This window comes from Podarcis gaigeae (assembly GCF_964106915.1).
Source record: "Podarcis gaigeae genome assembly, chromosome: 3".
Lineage (NCBI taxonomy): Eukaryota > Metazoa > Chordata > Lepidosauria > Squamata > Lacertidae > Podarcis > Podarcis gaigeae.
In genome coordinates this window covers 50,612,704-50,629,317 of record NC_139680.1, presented here as the reverse complement: position 1 = coordinate 50,629,317, position 16,614 = coordinate 50,612,704, and the positions used below count along the sequence as shown (strand labels likewise).

Genomic DNA, 16,614 nt, shown 5'->3' with positions numbered 1-16,614 from the left:
GACCGAGCAACGGGAGCGCACCCCGCCGCGGGGATTCGAACCGCCGACCTTTCGATCGGCAAGCCCTAGGCGCTGAGGCTTTTACCCACAGCGCCACCCGCGTCCCAAGTCAGATGCTTAGCTCATGTTAACTGCATGCCAACTTCAAACACCAAATCAGCAACAGGCCTGCATAATACAAAGCAGGAGTATTGGAAAGTATATGTATCTACATATTATTTTAGAGTTAAAACCACATTTGCATTATACATAGTATTTTGATACATATAGATATGTATATGCCTGCAAGTATAGCATACAGAAAGTTGATATGACATAGTGTTATCCACTTACATTAATGCCTCAAATTAATTTTTTTTAAGGTTCACTTTTTTTTCTTACGGCCTGCAGATTTTAAAAATGCAAAGTTGAAATCTTTCTCAAAAGAGTTGATTCATTGTCTATTTGGGAAAGTTGCTGAACAACTGTGGCTCACAGTTTGCCAGAAAGAACTGAGTTCTAGAATTAAAAATGTTGTTCAGAGTAGTCAACTCTCTTGCTTCAGAGAAGTTAACTTTTAATAGGATTAAGGTAAAGGTAAAGGGATCCCTGACCGTTGGGTCCAGTTGCGGACGACCCTGGGGTTGCGGCGCTCATCTCGCTTTACTGGCTGAGGGAGCCGGTGTACAGCTTCCGGGTCATGTGACCAGCATGACAAAGCTGCTTTTGGTGAAACAGCAGTGCACGGAAATGCATTTGATTTAGACCACAGCGCCACCCGCGTTTAATAGGATTACTTACTTTTAAAATGGTTTGAGAACTGCTACTGTGCCCTGCATTCAGGCAAAAGGTTATAAATCCTCCAAGGTGGTTTACTGGAATGTGCACATTTATCCACATATGTTTGTCCACATTTCAGCGTTCAGTGTTATGAATCATTCAGTTTCTGACCGTTTTCCAAAATAAATTCATGCTAATAGCTACAATATGGGCAGCAATATTGGGAAACTCTCTGCTCTTCTAACTATTGTCCTGAAGCCAATATGACTGGCAAGAGACTGTTTGAAAAGGCCAGTTTGGAACATGAACCTGCTTCCCAACCCCCCTTGTTTTCCATCTAGAACAGAGAAAACAGTTGGCTGAACATCTGCACATACTATTTTGATGGTTTCTTTGAAAATTCCTCCTGCTACAATGATTAGGCTGGGAAAAATAATGTATTTTGGTGCTATTCTCCACTCTCCCAGCCCCCAGCTTGACATAAGGGGGGGGGGGCATACAAAAAAGCCTCCATTGTGTCACATTAAATCCCAACTCCAATAACTGACTGTTCGCACAAGCACAAAACAGCCATCTAAATCATTTTAACATAACTTTATATTAACCACAATAATCCTGTTGAGAGCTCGTTTAGAGTAGCAATTGATTTAGAACATCCATATGAGGAAACAGAAATGAGAATTTTTTTTTTGCCCTTTGCATATATTATATTAAGTTTTCAAAAGTGACCATCTTAAACCCAGGGTTGTTCACTTTTGAGAAGAAACTGAAAACCTAATGGTTTTATGTACGCCTAACACTGCGTAAGATCAAACTGCATACATTTAATTACTGTTGCTCATATTGGGAGGAATTCAACATTGTACTCTTCTGATTGTTCTGTCAGCACAAGAATTCCAGCTTGCCTGAGAGAATGACCCCCTTACCCTCCCCCCATAAGCTGTTCTAGGGGTTCTCCTGATACCCCCCAAAAGCATGGCGTGTTACGGGGGGGGAGCAGAACCAACGTGATTGGTCAGTTAGTTAAGTATTATTTTGTTTTACTTGATGGGGGCGGTTGCCCTCTCTTGGCTACGCTCATGCCCCCAAGGCTCATTGCAGACAGCAATGCGCAAGATGACGCCCTTGTGTATAACTTCCATTGATGTGACTGGGTAGGTAAATCCTGCATATAGATGTATACAGTGGTACCTCTGGTTACAGACACTTCAGGTTACAGACTCCGCTAACCCAGAAATAGTACCTCAGGTTAAGAACTTTGCTTCAGGATGAGAACAGAAATCGCACAGCGGCAGCGAGAAGCCCCATTAGCTAAAGTGGTACCTCAGGTTAAGAACAATTTCAGGTTAAGAACGGACCTCCAGAACGAATTAAGTTCTTAACCCGAGGTACCACTGTAATAATATAGCATGTTTTTCTTCTTAGCATTAGTTCACTAGGAATATAAGAAAAGCAAGTCATAAATGTCATTAAAATTTCAGTCATAACAGGAATTAAGTATTCAAATGGTTGTTTGCCAGGAATGCTTGGCTCTAAGCAGAAGAGCTAAAATGAACAGGTTAGAAAATGTTACGGTGACTGAGTTTTGCTGAATTTTAGCTTTAGCTTGTCAGAGATGTGGTGGATAATTATTTCAGTTCTTTTGAAGTTATACCATGGTAGAAGAGGATTATATCAAAGATCCGATTAAACAACTGTAGAAGCAAAGGCAATTGCAAACACTTTAACCTTCAAGACAGTTTAGAACACACTTAACTATGGCATATTTGAATTTTAACCAGCTTTCTACTGCGAGCTGTTTTGCATGATACAGGTATCTTAGTTTAAGGGTTTAATAAAACTGCAACTCAGGAGCAGTTACAGCTCAGTTCTAGCAGGTTTACTTTGAAATAAGCCCCCATTATGTTAAGAGGGGTTTATTCACAGTATTGCTTAGAATGGCTTAGGCTGGTGTAGGTTATATATCAAATGTCAAGCTCATGTCAAGAGCTGTTTTGGAAAGATAGCCAAACTTTGTACCAGAGAGTGTTAGGAGTTTTGCTTTGGATAATATTTCAGCTGCATAACTTCCTCCCTCAACTTTTTATACAAGCTTCACTGCATCTTACAAAGTTCAGTAAGAATACTCCCTCTCATCTACTGTGAAGATGTAGTCAGATACCAATTACATTTTAACCTGCACAAACAATAGACAAGATTATATACATTAAATAGGTGGCATAGTGAGATGTAGTGGTATCCACATTAAGCGAGTCATACATATAATAGACAAGTATATAAAGCTGTAAGCTTCTAGAATAAGCTATTTATTGTGATGTTTAACTTAATATTTGCCTTCCTTGTTACAAAAGAATGACTAATTGGCTACTGTATTCAATTAATTCAATGACCCTATATAAAAGAAGTGAAAGGAAGTACAGTGGTACCTCGGTTTAAGAACAGTCCTGTTTAAGAATGATTTGGTTTACAAACTCTGCAAAACCAGAAATAGTGTCTTGGTTTGAGAACTTTTACCTCGGTCTAAGAACGGAAGCCAAATGGTGGAAGGGCACCGGTGGCGGGAGGCCTCATTAGGGAATGTGTGCTTCGGTTTAAGAATGGTTTTGGTTTAAGAATGGACTTCGGAATGGATTAAGTTCGTGAACCGAGGTACCACTGTACTGTATCTTTAACTTCACAGACTGAAAGGAACTGAGCGACTATTGCTTTTCTAAAAAATGAAAAACAATCCTACTCTTCTAGGAGTCCAAAACACAAAGAATTGACACAGAGATAAAATTACAAGAGGCCCAATTTGATTTATTTATAATGCTTATAAACTTCATATTAAAAGAAACATTGGAGGAGACCCGCTGAAAATAATGGATGCAAGTTAGCCATGTCCATTAATAGGTCGTCTCTGAGCAGGGCCAGCATGGGTTATAATCCAGTAAAAATGCACCTAACGAAAGTACATGCATAGCCAACATTCACTTTCTGAAGACGCTTCGTTACTATGCAGCCGTTTACCGTTAGCGGAGCAGGATCTTTAAGAAAAGCTAGTCACCCAGTATATATCCAGCTATATCTATGAAGCACCTCATCACAAAAGCGACCATCTTCTTTCTTCTTCACCTTTCAGCTTTCATCATTCTTTCACCTTCTCATCACAAAAGCGACCACTACCCTTATCGCTTGTAGACTAAAGACAAAAGAAACACGGAGTAGGGCCGTGGTTGCAATTTTTTTATATGCCCACGTGACCAGATGGCGCTGACGCTTTCTTCCCAGCGCACTGCTTCTTGGGACTTGTAGTTCCTCTCGAACATGAAAACTCTGCAGTTTCGCGGGCTTGGCACTATATGTCCCAGGCGCCCCGGGAACACTTTACGCCGATTGGTTTGACAGCTCAGAGGGGGATTGGCTTGAAGCCGGACATCTACTTCGCGTCGACTCCACAGGCGAGGCGGCGCGTGCAGCTTTGAGAGAAGGGGCGGGGCCTGGCGTCTGCAGCCGCCCCGGGGGATGGCGGGGAGAGAGGCTGGCCGCTTCAGAAGCGGGAGCGGTGGTGGGCGGGGGCGCTCCGCCGAATCCGACCCGCTCCGGTTCTTTGGGGTTCCGTCCGGAGAAGCCTCGCGGCGGGCTCGCGCCAGCCTCTCCTCCCCGCCCCCGTTCTGCTGATGGGCAGCTTCCTCCCCGCTGCGCTGGGCGAGGGGTGGGTCCGGGGCGGGAAGAGACCCAGGCCCTGCTGGGCTGGGAGCAGGCGAGCCCGGACGGGGACTTTCTCCCCTTGAAAGCGGGGCGGCGGGCAGAGAGGAGCGCCAGGAAGGGAGGGACTCTCCTCCTCGCACGGTCCCAGCCAGCGCGAAGCAACTTTCTTAGCCGTTGCAAGTGCTCTGCAAGCCGAGCTTCTCGCAGCCTAACGGAGGCGCCTCTTCGCGCATTCAGGGAGCGAGACGTATTTTATTTCGCAATATTTATATAGCGCTTGGTTGCAACAAAGCCGCGAAGCGCTTCTCGGCACCCGGTCGTTATAATGAGGGCTGGCGGGTAAGAAGGGAAGTGGCGGAAAGGAGCAGGACAAGACCCCGATCAGCGCCGCTGCCGCCGCCGCCTGATATTCTCTTCTGGGGAGGAGGAGGAGGAGGATGGCGGCCGCCTCGGAGAACTGAGTCTCGGGAGAGCGAAGAGCGGGGATCTCTTTCTGACAATGGCCGACCGAGATGGAGAGGTGAGGTGGGATGGGCTGTGCAGCAGGGAGCGCAGCGCCAGAGACAGCGCCATGGAGAGCATAAGGCAGGCGGTCCTGAAGAAGAGCGAGGCGGTGGCTCCGGCCAAAGAAGCCGCGTCTCCTCCGGCGTCGCCGGCGGCGGAAGGGCTCTCGCCGTCTCCCAGCGGGGCTCGTGGCGGGCTGAACGAAATGCTCGCCCGCCTGCTGATGCTGTCCAAGAGGTGCCCCTTCCGAGACGTGAGGGAGAAGAGCGAAGCCATCCTGATGAGCGTTCAGGTAAATACCCGGCTCCTGTGCTTTCTTCGGGGAGCGTCTCGAAGTTGGCAACTCTTTTCCTTGGAATAAGTTTCTCTGAGTTCTGAAGGCCTCGCTTCTTTCTGCCTGGCTGTCTTCAGGACGAAAGTTTTGTGTGTGCGTGTTTAGATGGTAAGACAAGGCGCTCAAGGCACATGGGATTTTCTCCTTTCACCCTTGCAACTGCCCTGTGAGGTAAAGCAAAGTGAGGGACCAAGGTCACCGTGGTAGAGGGGGGAGCTGTCTTAAGCCGAATTGTATCATGCAGCTACTTTTGCTGCGTGGCTCAAGGGTGCAGACGGAGTCTTTCTCAGACCTGGTGTTGGAGATCCTTTCACCGGGATTGTCAAGGATTTATGTCTGTTTGTTCTACTGCTGCCAAACCTTGACCTCTGAGTAAATGATCGATGAGATTTCATTCTAATAAAATTTGTTTTGCTCTGGGATGTAAGAAAATTTAAGCAGTGGTCTTCTTAAGGGAAATTGAACTAGGATTTACCCACACACAACATCATTAACGTCCAGTTGACAAAATTCAATCCCCTAACCTTAATCTGGATTATGCAGTAAACATTAATGCACCTTTGGGAAAACCTTTGCCTATGTAAGTGGCTCTTTGAGCAAGTTCTCCATCTGCTCATAGTAATATAGTTAACAAATGAATGTTCCAATGTGTTTGCTTGGAAATTGTGCTTCATTGGAGACCTGTGGAACAGTAGCAGTGCTGATTAATTACATTCCAGCAAATAATCTCCATTGCTTTTCTATTGGAATTAGCAGTTGATAGTAACTATGTTCTATGCAAGTAAAGAATGTTACACTTGCAGTATAATTCTAACAGGTCCCATTGACCTGTTCAGCAGTTAATTTACTCACTGGTGGAGGAAGAGTAGTGCGGGGGGAGCGCACCGCCCCCCCCCACAGCGCCAGCCCAGTGGGGTGCCATCACGGCTGCCCCACCCGTGCTGGGCACCACACCCCCGCAGGCGGCATGCCACGCCCCCGGGACGTGTGCCAGCCCTGCCCCCCCCCCCCGGTGCGGGAGCATGAAGCTCCGCCACTGAATTTACTTGCCTGTTTTAAGTCTTTTTTTACCACTTCAGTATATTTTCTTTTAATTGTCAAATAATTCTGTGTACATTGCGGCAGCCTTTGGCTATGTGCAATAAAACTGACTGAGACTGAGACTGAATTTACTTGCCTGAAATAAAGGTCAAAATCCTCCAACCTTTGCAAGGTCATTGTGCCCTTCAAATTTTAATTGGGATGAAGATTATTACTTTTATTCTTCCATGTGGAAGATTTTGCCAAGTCTTATTCCTTTTTATCTAGTTAAAGCAGGGGTGGAGAACTTCCAGCCTGCAGGCCTAATTGGGACCAACAGGCCTCCGCAGTTGGCCCATGAGACAGTTCTGGCCAGGTCATGTTCACTTCCCTATACCTGATGTCATATAGGGGATCTCCAACTGGCTGTGCCTGCAAAGCACCTGGCCAGATGGTTCTTTATAAGGGGTTTCTGAAGACCTGCCAATCACTGTAGAAAATAGCTGTTTGAAAGGAGCTTCTGAAAAGGTGGGTGGACAAAAGAGGTCACTTCATTGCATTGTGACATCAGGCAAATCAACAGGTGGACAAACTTGGTAAGTGCAGGGTGAGGGAGATAATCTGACCAGCACCCCAGAGCAGATCCATTTCCCCACCCCTGAGGTAAATGGACAACTGAATACTACTGAGAAAAAAATGCACTGGATTTTCACAATGAACTTGACAGAAATTAAGCTTAATATTAAGTCAGCCTGCTTTAAAATATGAGTGTTTCCAATATAGTTCCTGTTCTGTCACCGTGCTACCAGCCATGACTCAACTCTGTTGTTACAGGTTTATAAAGCCAGAAGTTCTGACAAATACAACAATATAGTAAAGCTACAAAGTTAGTTATCACTATTAGTAGTCCTGCTATACATGCTCATACCATAATATTACCCACTCAGCATGAATTATGAATGTTCTACAGTGATAAACTATGGAAATAAGTTTAGATTGACACACACCCATTACAGAAAAGCTAGTACTGAAGGGCATGCTCAGTGCTAAATGTCTCATGTACGGTGGCCCTCAGGATCTCAACACTTTAGCACATGTCTGATTCATACCATATAACTGAATTTTCTCCCTAGTTATCCCCCCCACTCGCCCAGTGTCCAGAAGGGAAATGGGATGGTGTTTTCTTTTCATGATCACAGCACGTCAGTGCATGGTGATAACACTTGAACACACCACACAGAGGACAAAATTGAGGTGCAATTGATTCTGAGACTGAATGAGGGAACTCATTAACACTTTTCAGGACTGCATATGATATTGCATTGATGTATGGGTGTTTTATGCAACAGGTGTGTCTGGTGGGCAGGTTAAGAAAGTGTAATAGCTGTGCATAAGTAGAAGTTCAAGGAGGAAATATTGTTTGATCTGGGCCTCTATGTTGCTAACCTGAGCAGGCACTGTTGCCTGAGAGCATATGAAGGGCCCTGTTGGATAAGATCAATGTCCACCTAGTCCAGTATTCATGGAAAGTATCCCAGCTATCAGCAGGCTCTATGGTCCATTGGGGGTCATCATGGTGTCTTACCAATGTTGTTGGAATACAACTCCCATTATTCCCAGTCAACATAGCCAAAAGTCAGAGCTGATGGAGTTGTAGTCCAACAGCATGTGGAGACACCATGTTGACTACCCCTGCGGGTGGTCCATGGAAATTAATAATCTACCATTTTTGCCTGGCCTTGCAGGTCCAGCCAAAATTGTAGTCATCAGTTCCCCACTTGGCAATCCTTTCTGTAGGGAAATGATGCTGTGCAGGAAAGTGTACCAGCTTTGTCCCCACTTTCTTCATGTAGGGACCAGTGGAGATCATGTCTGGTTGGGTGCTACCCCTTCCTGCTGTCCACGTTTCCTGCTGAGGTGTAGGGTAGCCTGGGACAGGAAAAGCCAATGGCATAGTGGAGATTGCTTGTCAGTTTGGCCTTACATGGCCAAGGCTGCCTGGATCCTTTGGTCACAGGGCTGTCCCCAAAACTTCCAGCCTTCCTCCCAGTTTTGGAGCACCACAAAACTTCTTGAACTATTCCTTGGAACTGACAAGGTTACAGGTGCCACATAATATTTGTTCTGCGCTTGTAATAAATTATTGTTTTAGTGTGGCAACACCTTCGCTTTGGAACTTCCTGCCTATTGTCATCAGGCAGATGCTGTATTTTTTTTGGAACTTGCTTTAAACATTTTTGTTTAGGCAAGCCTATCTTGACATCTTGTTAGTTCACTGCTGATTTAATTTTTTATAATGTTTTTTTAATTCCTTGTTTTAACTGTTTTTATTTAAAAAAAATAATATTTCTTGTAAATTGATTGGCGGTTTTGCTACAGTGAAGCGGTATATAGATTTTCTTAAGTACAGTGGTACCTCAGGTTACATACGCTTCAGGTTACAGACTCCACTAACCCAGAAATAGTGTTTCAGGTTAAGAACTTTGCTTCAGGATGAGAACAGAAATCACGTTCCGGTGGCGTGGCAGCAGGAGGCCCCATTAGCTAAAGTGGTGCTTCAAGTTTCAGGTTAAGAACGGACCTCCGGAACGAATTATGTTCTTAACCCGAGGTACCACTGTAAAATAAACCTGCTTCCCTCTGCAGCTTCAATATTGGGAAGAAGGAGGTCCTCTGATAATGCTTTGTGCTAGGTGGTTCCACACTTACCATTATTAGTGTGGCAAGAGGAATTGTTGTCTGGGTCTACCAGTGGTCTGTGATCTACTCTTGGCTTCCTCCAGTCTGACTAATAGAAGTCTACAGTGTTACAGTGCTGCTTATAGTACTTAGAAGGTTGCTGGAAAGAATGCTTTTTAAGGCTGCATTCCTGTTGAAGGTTTTCTGGGAGTAACCCTTTTACTTCTGAGTAGACATGTTTAGGATTATGCCTTTGACATTTGCTTCTTAGGATGGCCCAGGCAGGAAGGTTTATGTAGAGGAGCGTTTGTAAACCTAAACTGAGAGCAGAATTTTCCAAGCATTCTGCCAACTTAAAAGCATTGTGCTTAATGTGGTACTTTGCCTCTCCAAGTGAAACATTCAGTAAAGGAACAGTCAACTATCTCTTTCAGTATGTTTTTGTAATGAGTGGTTATTTGCAGTACCTCAGATGCAGTTTCAAGTCTTGGCCTAATGGTTGTTTTCATTGAAATGAAAGATTTGTGGGCACTTTGAATTATTTCTTATAAATTCCTTTCTTTTTTGTTTGTCTGTGCTATATAAATTATTTAGATTGCCTAATAGACTGGTAGTTTAGTCGCTTGATATACTGATTGTAAAAATAGGATCAGAATATGCTTGTTGGAAATAATGATGTATAATCACAATAACAGACAATTATAAACTGGTTCTTTAGTTTAAAAATACCCAAATAAGGGAACAATAAATAAAACAATAGTAAAGCAACTTTTAAAAAACCCAAAAAACAATGAGTCTCTCATTTTAAGAAAGTTTATATTTAAATTATTTATAATGGCATACAGTTTTTCTGCATCCTGTGCAGGTTGTTGTTATCCTTTCAGTAGATACTTTTAAAAAACCCCAACTTGTAGATCAATGACTTGTGCAAATCTGATGTTTAAATGACTGTTTACACAAACTTTTTCTCTTGTTTGTGTAATACAATTGCTAATACAAAACAAAAATACATGACAATATGGGTTAAAATATTTTCAGTGTCTTGATTACCCTGTTACTGGTAATATAGGGCAGCAATCCTTAATAAAATATTTTGCCTTGGTATGAGAACTTAGAGCTAAATCTCAATGGTCATCTTTTTTTTAGTTTCATTTGTCAGGAGATCTCCATTACCTTCCCTGCTTACATTAAATTGTAGTAAGTTGGTTCTTCTTTGTTATACATTATATATTTTATTTTATTTATTTTATTTCTAATTTCTATACCGCCCTATACCCAAAGGTCTCAGGGCGGTTCACATAGAGGATCACATACATAAAATCAAAATACAAACAACAACCCAATAAAAAAACCCTAAAAAGAGCCAGCATTTTAAAAAGGGTATAGGATCTTGATCAGGCAAAGGCCTTGTCAAAAATGAACATTTTTGCCTGGCGCCTAAAGGTGTATAGTGAAGGCACCAGGCAAACTTCCCTGGGGAGAACATTCCACAGACGGGGAGCCACTGCAGAGAAGGCCCGTTCTCCTGTTACCACTTTCCTGACCTCTCGAGGAAGAGTCTCACGAAGAAGGGCCTCAAGATGATCTCAGGGTCTGGGTACGTTCATATAGGAAGAGGCGGTCCTTGAGGTATTGTGGTCCTGAACCGTTTAAGGCTTTATAGGTCAAAACCAGCACTCTGAATTGGGCCCAGAAACTAATTGGTAGCCACTGCAGTTGGACCAGGATCGATGTAATATGCTCAAACTGTCTTGCTCCAGTGAGCAACCTGGCTGCTGAATTCTGCACCAGCTGAAGTTTCTGAACTGGCTTGAGAGGCAGTCCTACATATAACACATTGCAGTAATCTAACCTTGAGGTTACCAGGGCATAGACAACAGCAGTTAGGCTATCCCTGTCCAGATAAGGGCATAGCTGGGCCACCAACCGAAGTTGATGGAAGACACTCTGGGCCACTAAAAAAAAAATTATTTTGAACTTGAAGCATATACCTGGTTAGGGACTGGATATTATCCATGTAGCATACTGAAGGTGTTTAAGGCTTAAACCCTATACCCGACTCACCTGGGAGTAAGCCCCATTGAACTCAGTGGAACTTACAGGCAGCTCCTCTGTTTCCACACATTGTTTAACTATGCGCTCTGTGTAGAATTACTTTCTTTTATCTGTCATGACCCTTCCAACATTAAGCTTCATTAGATGCCCACAAACTCTACTGTTATGAGAAAGGGAGAAACACTTTTCTCTGTCATGCCCTGCATAATTTAAAAACTTGTATCATGTTACCTCTTACTTGCCATTTCTCTACCCTGAAAAGCTCCAAATGCTGCAGTAGGGGAATCGCTCCAGCCCCTTAATAATTTTGTTTGTCCTTTTTTGAACTTGCTTGAACTTTTGTGAAAAATTATTAATTACAAAGATGCATAGTTAGAATGAGTTGCAACTACGGTATAATGTTTCTTGACAGCATAGTCAGGAGACTGATAGCTGTGGTTCTTCTTTTTTTTACATCTTTCTAAGCATACCAGGATTTCTAAACAAGGAAGCTGGCTGGGGCTGCCTGGAGGAGTTGTCGAAACATTTGGAGAGCACCAGGTTGGAGAAGACAGGTCTGCACTGCTGTGTTTTTAGCTTGGGTTATGTTAGGTCATAGGATTTGCATGCATTGTATCTGACTGTCATCTGGCTGAACTGCTGCCAAATGATAATGAAATGTATGTTTACACAGCAGCTGGCTCTCCTGTGAAAAAAAGCTTTGTCAGTTTTTGTTGTTCTCTTCCTTCTCCCACCCAGTGTGAAGTTTGCCTGGAAGATTTCTGCCCTTGGAAGAAATGTAAAAGCTCCATGCGATCAGGCTTCAGATGCCTGTGGCAAAAGTCTGGCCCTTATCTTAAAGGGCTGTGCAGTTCCTAGATTGTGGAGAAATGTTCAGTCATGCAAAACAACAAGATATGCTTCTTCCCAGCCCCAAACTGATAAAGGAGCAAATACAGCCAAGGGTACAGTGTCACCACAGCGATTGTGATGATGAAGCGCAGAGCTAATTTGGATGTCGGTTTTCACACTTTTCACTTCAAAATGCAAAGCTAGAGAATGGGTATGAAGCTAAGCAAGTTGATTTGCTGTCCTAATTGTTTTGAGCATTGCATATTGCTTCAGTTAACTTCATTTGTGACTTTCTTAACCAGGCAAGTGTCCTTGTCTCTAGCTTGTGAGAGGCAAAGAAAAAAAGTTGTTTGGTTTTAACAGAGCTATGTATAAGTATAAATTATATTCCTGAACTATCAGAATGAATTCAAAGAATGTGTGTGCCTGCTGAAATATTCCTGTTTGGGCTTAGAGTCACAACAGTCTGTTGGCTTTGATTTCCCCCCGTTTCCCAGAACATTGTTGTTCTACTTGATTTATATTAGCTATTGCTTTCATTTGGAAAAAAGAGGGTGTCTTAACCACAGTATTTTGGAAACCGAAAAGAGTTCATTTTCAGGCTTTGGTTTCAGTGTTTGTGATTATCCCAAGTGAAACTTTGTTTCCACTTCAAGCCAGAAAATGATTTCTGTTTTGATTGCATTGAGCAAGAGTTCTTAAACTATACACACCCAACAAAAAAGATGAGTTTTCCTTATGTGGCCCCCAAGGTTAAAAGAGAAGCTATCAGCAAAGATTAAATTTATTATATTTTTGTATTTTTAAAATTTCTATACTGCTCTTCATCACGATTTAAAAACAAAAATACACAACAAACAAAACAATACACCCCCCTCCCCAGTTTAAAAGGCCATAGATTGTTAGCCAAAGGCCTATGAGAAGAGGAAAGTTTTTGCCTGGTGCCTAAAGATATGTAACAAAAACACCAGGGAAGGTCTTCCTGGCAAGAGCATTCCACAGGCAAGGAGCCACTGAAGAAAAGTCTCGTTCTTGTGTTGCCGCCCTCCGGACCTTTTGTGGAGGAGGCACATGAAGAAGGACCTCAGATTATGATTGCAGGGTTCAGGTAGGCTCATAAGGGTAGAGGCAGCCCTGAAGGTATTGTGGTCCTGAGCCACATAAGGCCTTATAGGTCAAAACCAGTACTTTGAACTGGGCCCATAGACTGATAGGCAGGCAGTGCAGTCAGGCCAAGATTGATGTTACATGCTCAAACCTTCTTTCCCTGGTGAGCAACCTGGCCGCTGAATTCTGTCTCTCAGAGGCAGCCCTGCGTATAATGCATTTCAGTAACCTAACCTAGAGGCCCATCATATGCCAGAGGCTCCCACTGTGTTTATATATTTTCATAGAATTGTAGAGTTGGAAGGGACACCAAAGGTAATCTAGTCCAACCCCAATCTAGTCAGTCAGAATATAAAAACAAACAAGAGCAGGTTTCCTCAACTTCGGCCCTCCAGATGTTTTTTGGCCTACAACTCCCATGATCCCTAGCTAGCCGGACCAGTGGTCAGGGATGATGGGTATTGTAGTCTCAAAACAACTGGAGGGCCGAGGTTGAGGAAGCCTACGCAGCAAATAAAGCTATTTACAGAATGCAGATACACATATTCATCCAAAAGCTTGAGTTATAAGCTGGTCTTCTGTTGGAACTGAAAGATCGGCACCAACTAATGATGATGCCATGACCAGAAATTATCCCCTGAACAGTTTGCTTCAAAAAGATATAGCTCCCTCTCCAGGCTTAAGAAGCTGGATGAGTAAAAATGACAAGTGAAACCGCCTTCCCTCCCAATGCATATAGGACAGCTTGGCTATGACAACAGAAAGCTAATATAAAAATACTTACCGGTATATGCTTTTAACCATGTTCAGATTGGAGTCTTCAGGGGAAAACTTTCTAGAATTATAGGGGCAGACATCAAAACCGCATAGATAGTGCAGGAAAGAGGATATTCCTGTCCAATGATGAACACCATGACTGGATGTAAGGGAGTGACTTTGGGGGCATGAAGGGCTAATCCATCTCATTAACACTACCTTCAAATCTAAATAAGTGGTAGAAAAGCAAAACAAAAGAAGTGAACTCAAAACTAATTTCCCTTAAATCCAAGCATGACATTAATCTAGCTAGGCCAAGGACTGGTCATGTGATCTAGACATGCATTAGTACCTGCTGAACGGAAAAGTTGCACCAGTTGCATGTAGAAGGTCTGGACATTCTCATTGCTGCATGAATTCTGCTTACTTCTCCTTCCCCCTCACTTGGGGGCACTGTGACTTCATTGTTTTTAACTAAATATTCTGCGTTCATTAGATGTGAGATGGTTTCAGGTTTTCTTTACAATGCTTATTTTGAAAGCGACACCCATTGCATTTCACCTGTAAAACTTACATAGGTGCTGGCATGCAAGGGACTGCTGCAACCTAAGTTGCCACTGGTGTACAACTAACAGCAGATATCACTCCTTTCAATGTCATTGGTTATAGTTGTCCAAAGGGCTTGAAAGCTTTGAAGTTGTACAAAATGGTGAACATGTCATAATATGTAAAAAGGTAAAAGGTAAAGGACCCCTGACAGTTAAGTCCAGTCGCGGACGACTCTGTGGCTGCGGTGCTCATCTCGCTTTACAGGTCGAGGGAGCCAACGTTTGTCCGCAGACAGTTTTTCCAGGTCATGTGGCCAGAATGACTAAGCTGCTTCTGGTGCAATGAAACACCGAAACCAGAGCAATGCACGTAAACGCTGTTTACCTTCCCACTGGAACAGTACCTATTTATCTATTTGCACTTTTTTCGTGTGCTTTCGAACTGTTAGGTTGGCAGGAGCTGGGACCGAACAAGGGGAGCTCACCCCATTGCGGGGATTCGAACTGTCGACCTTCTGATCGGCAAGCCCAAGAGGCTCAGTGGTTTAGACCACAGTGCCACCCGTGTCCCTATCATAATATGTAGACAATGGTAAATAGGAAATTTTGCTCTAGTTTCTCGGTAGAATAATTTAAGGTAGCTTTATGGAAACTGGATCATTGGCGTGAAAGGTATATGAAAGTACTTCCATATGTATATTCAGGTCCGCAAACCTGTATGGAGGCTCTGCCTAGCCTACAGCTGCAGGAAGCAGGCTAAGATTCAATCTGATACAGCTGGGGGTGAGCAACCAAGAGGTCTACTCTGCGGGTAACAATGCCTAACTCCTGAGAGAAATTGGTGCTCATATTTTAAAGACACAGTTAATACATTTTCATATTAAATATGAAAGTTGCAGTCTTGCAACAAGCTCTGTGTATAGACTTTGCTTACACAGTCCTTTTATTTCCCCAAAATATCGGCAAAACTAAATATGGGAAACATTGTCTGAGCTGAGTCCCCCCCCCAAAGGTCAATAAAAGTACACTTGTTACTTGTGAAATATTTGCTTGTGGAAAGTAGCTGGTATAGTAACCTTTATAAAGAGAAGTGTAAATTTGGGATAGTCTCAAGCTCTAAAAAGAAAAGTGTTGTGGTTTATGGCAGGTTTGGAACCTAGGGAATAGGACTGTAGTCCTAACTAATTACCTACTACAGTTTTGTGAATTTTAACATTGGTGGACTTTTCAGTCTGTGATTTCTAGTAATAAAATAACTACGAAAATAAAAGCTGTTTCTACTGCTCTTAATATCCGTGCTTTATTCAGCTTAGCAACTAGGGAGCATGTAAACTTGTTTATACTTGTTATACAACACTGCTGTTGTTCCCTTTGGCTGGTAGCTGCAGGAACACCTCCGGCACAAGCCATTGAGGCAAATAGGGCATGGATCAGCTGGATGTTTGAGGACTGGCCCCTTACATTTTATAGATGTAAAAAGATGTGAAACGGGGGAAAGCCATTTATTAGACGTCATTGTTGAAGAAATATGATTTCACTTCCAAATAAACAGAAATACATTGCAGTGTGCTGCCTGTGTGGGGTAAGATATGACATCAGACTGCTGGACATGAGGAGACTTCCCCTTTTCCTTGCCGCAGCTCTCTGCACCCTCTCAATCTACTCCACAGGGTCCCCCAACCAGCTACATCAGGTTTTGGAGCAGCATTCAAAATTAGCCAGGCGATGTTCAGGAGCCATCCTTGGTGCCTAGCATCTCCCCCTGCCTGGCTGCAGTCCATCGGCGGAGCATATGCCCGTGCTGCCTGGGGTGGGCACTTGGAGCGTGCCCCTGAGAGGTGCATAGGGCACCCTCTGCATGCCACAGTTCAGGGTGAGGAGAGGAGTGGGAAGTTGCTGCCCACTCTCTTCCTCCTCTCTGCCATCTTTCTGACCCGGCAGCAGTGCTCCTGCGGCTGAGGAAAGCTGCTCTCCGCTGTCAGGTTAGAAGTGACCCGGCAGCAGAGCTGCTGCTACTGGGCACCAGGTGTGCCACGACCGAGGTGGGTGGGTGGGTGGCAGCGCTGCCGCCCAGTCGCCTGCTCTTTTCCCCTGGGTCAGGCCTCACCTGGGGGGTGGAGCTGCGCCAGGCCACAAGCGCTGCAGCCAAGGCACAGCTCCTTCTGGTGTGGAACTAGGCTCCGATGAAGGAGTCAGCTGTGCGGGCACCTGTTTGCGCCCCCTCTCAAAATTCTGGCTGGGGTCACAGCCCCCGCTGCACCCCCCACGCTTTGCCTCTGCTGCAGTCAGCTGGTCTGCCATGTATAGCGGTAGAAAAAGATGCGCTGTTGG

General features: G+C 43.9%; 1 protein-coding gene across 4 annotated transcripts in view; it reads left to right on the top strand.

Annotated features, from left to right (window-relative positions):
• The first annotated feature begins 4,155 nt into the window (after positions 1-4,155).
• The window catches only part of SESN1 (sestrin 1), a 45,119-nt gene continuing 32,660 nt past the window's right edge, over positions 4,156-16,614 (top strand). For 2 of the 4 annotated variants that reach the window (XM_083731312.1, XM_083731311.1), the window contains exon 1: positions 4,156-5,245. In XM_083731312.1, the coding sequence (XP_083587438.1) occupies positions 4,949-5,245 (297 nt within the window). In that variant the 5' untranslated portion in view covers positions 4,156-4,948. The remainder of the gene's footprint in view (positions 5,246-16,614) is intronic. The other 2 variants (XM_083731314.1, XM_083731313.1) reach the window with 1 other exon arrangement.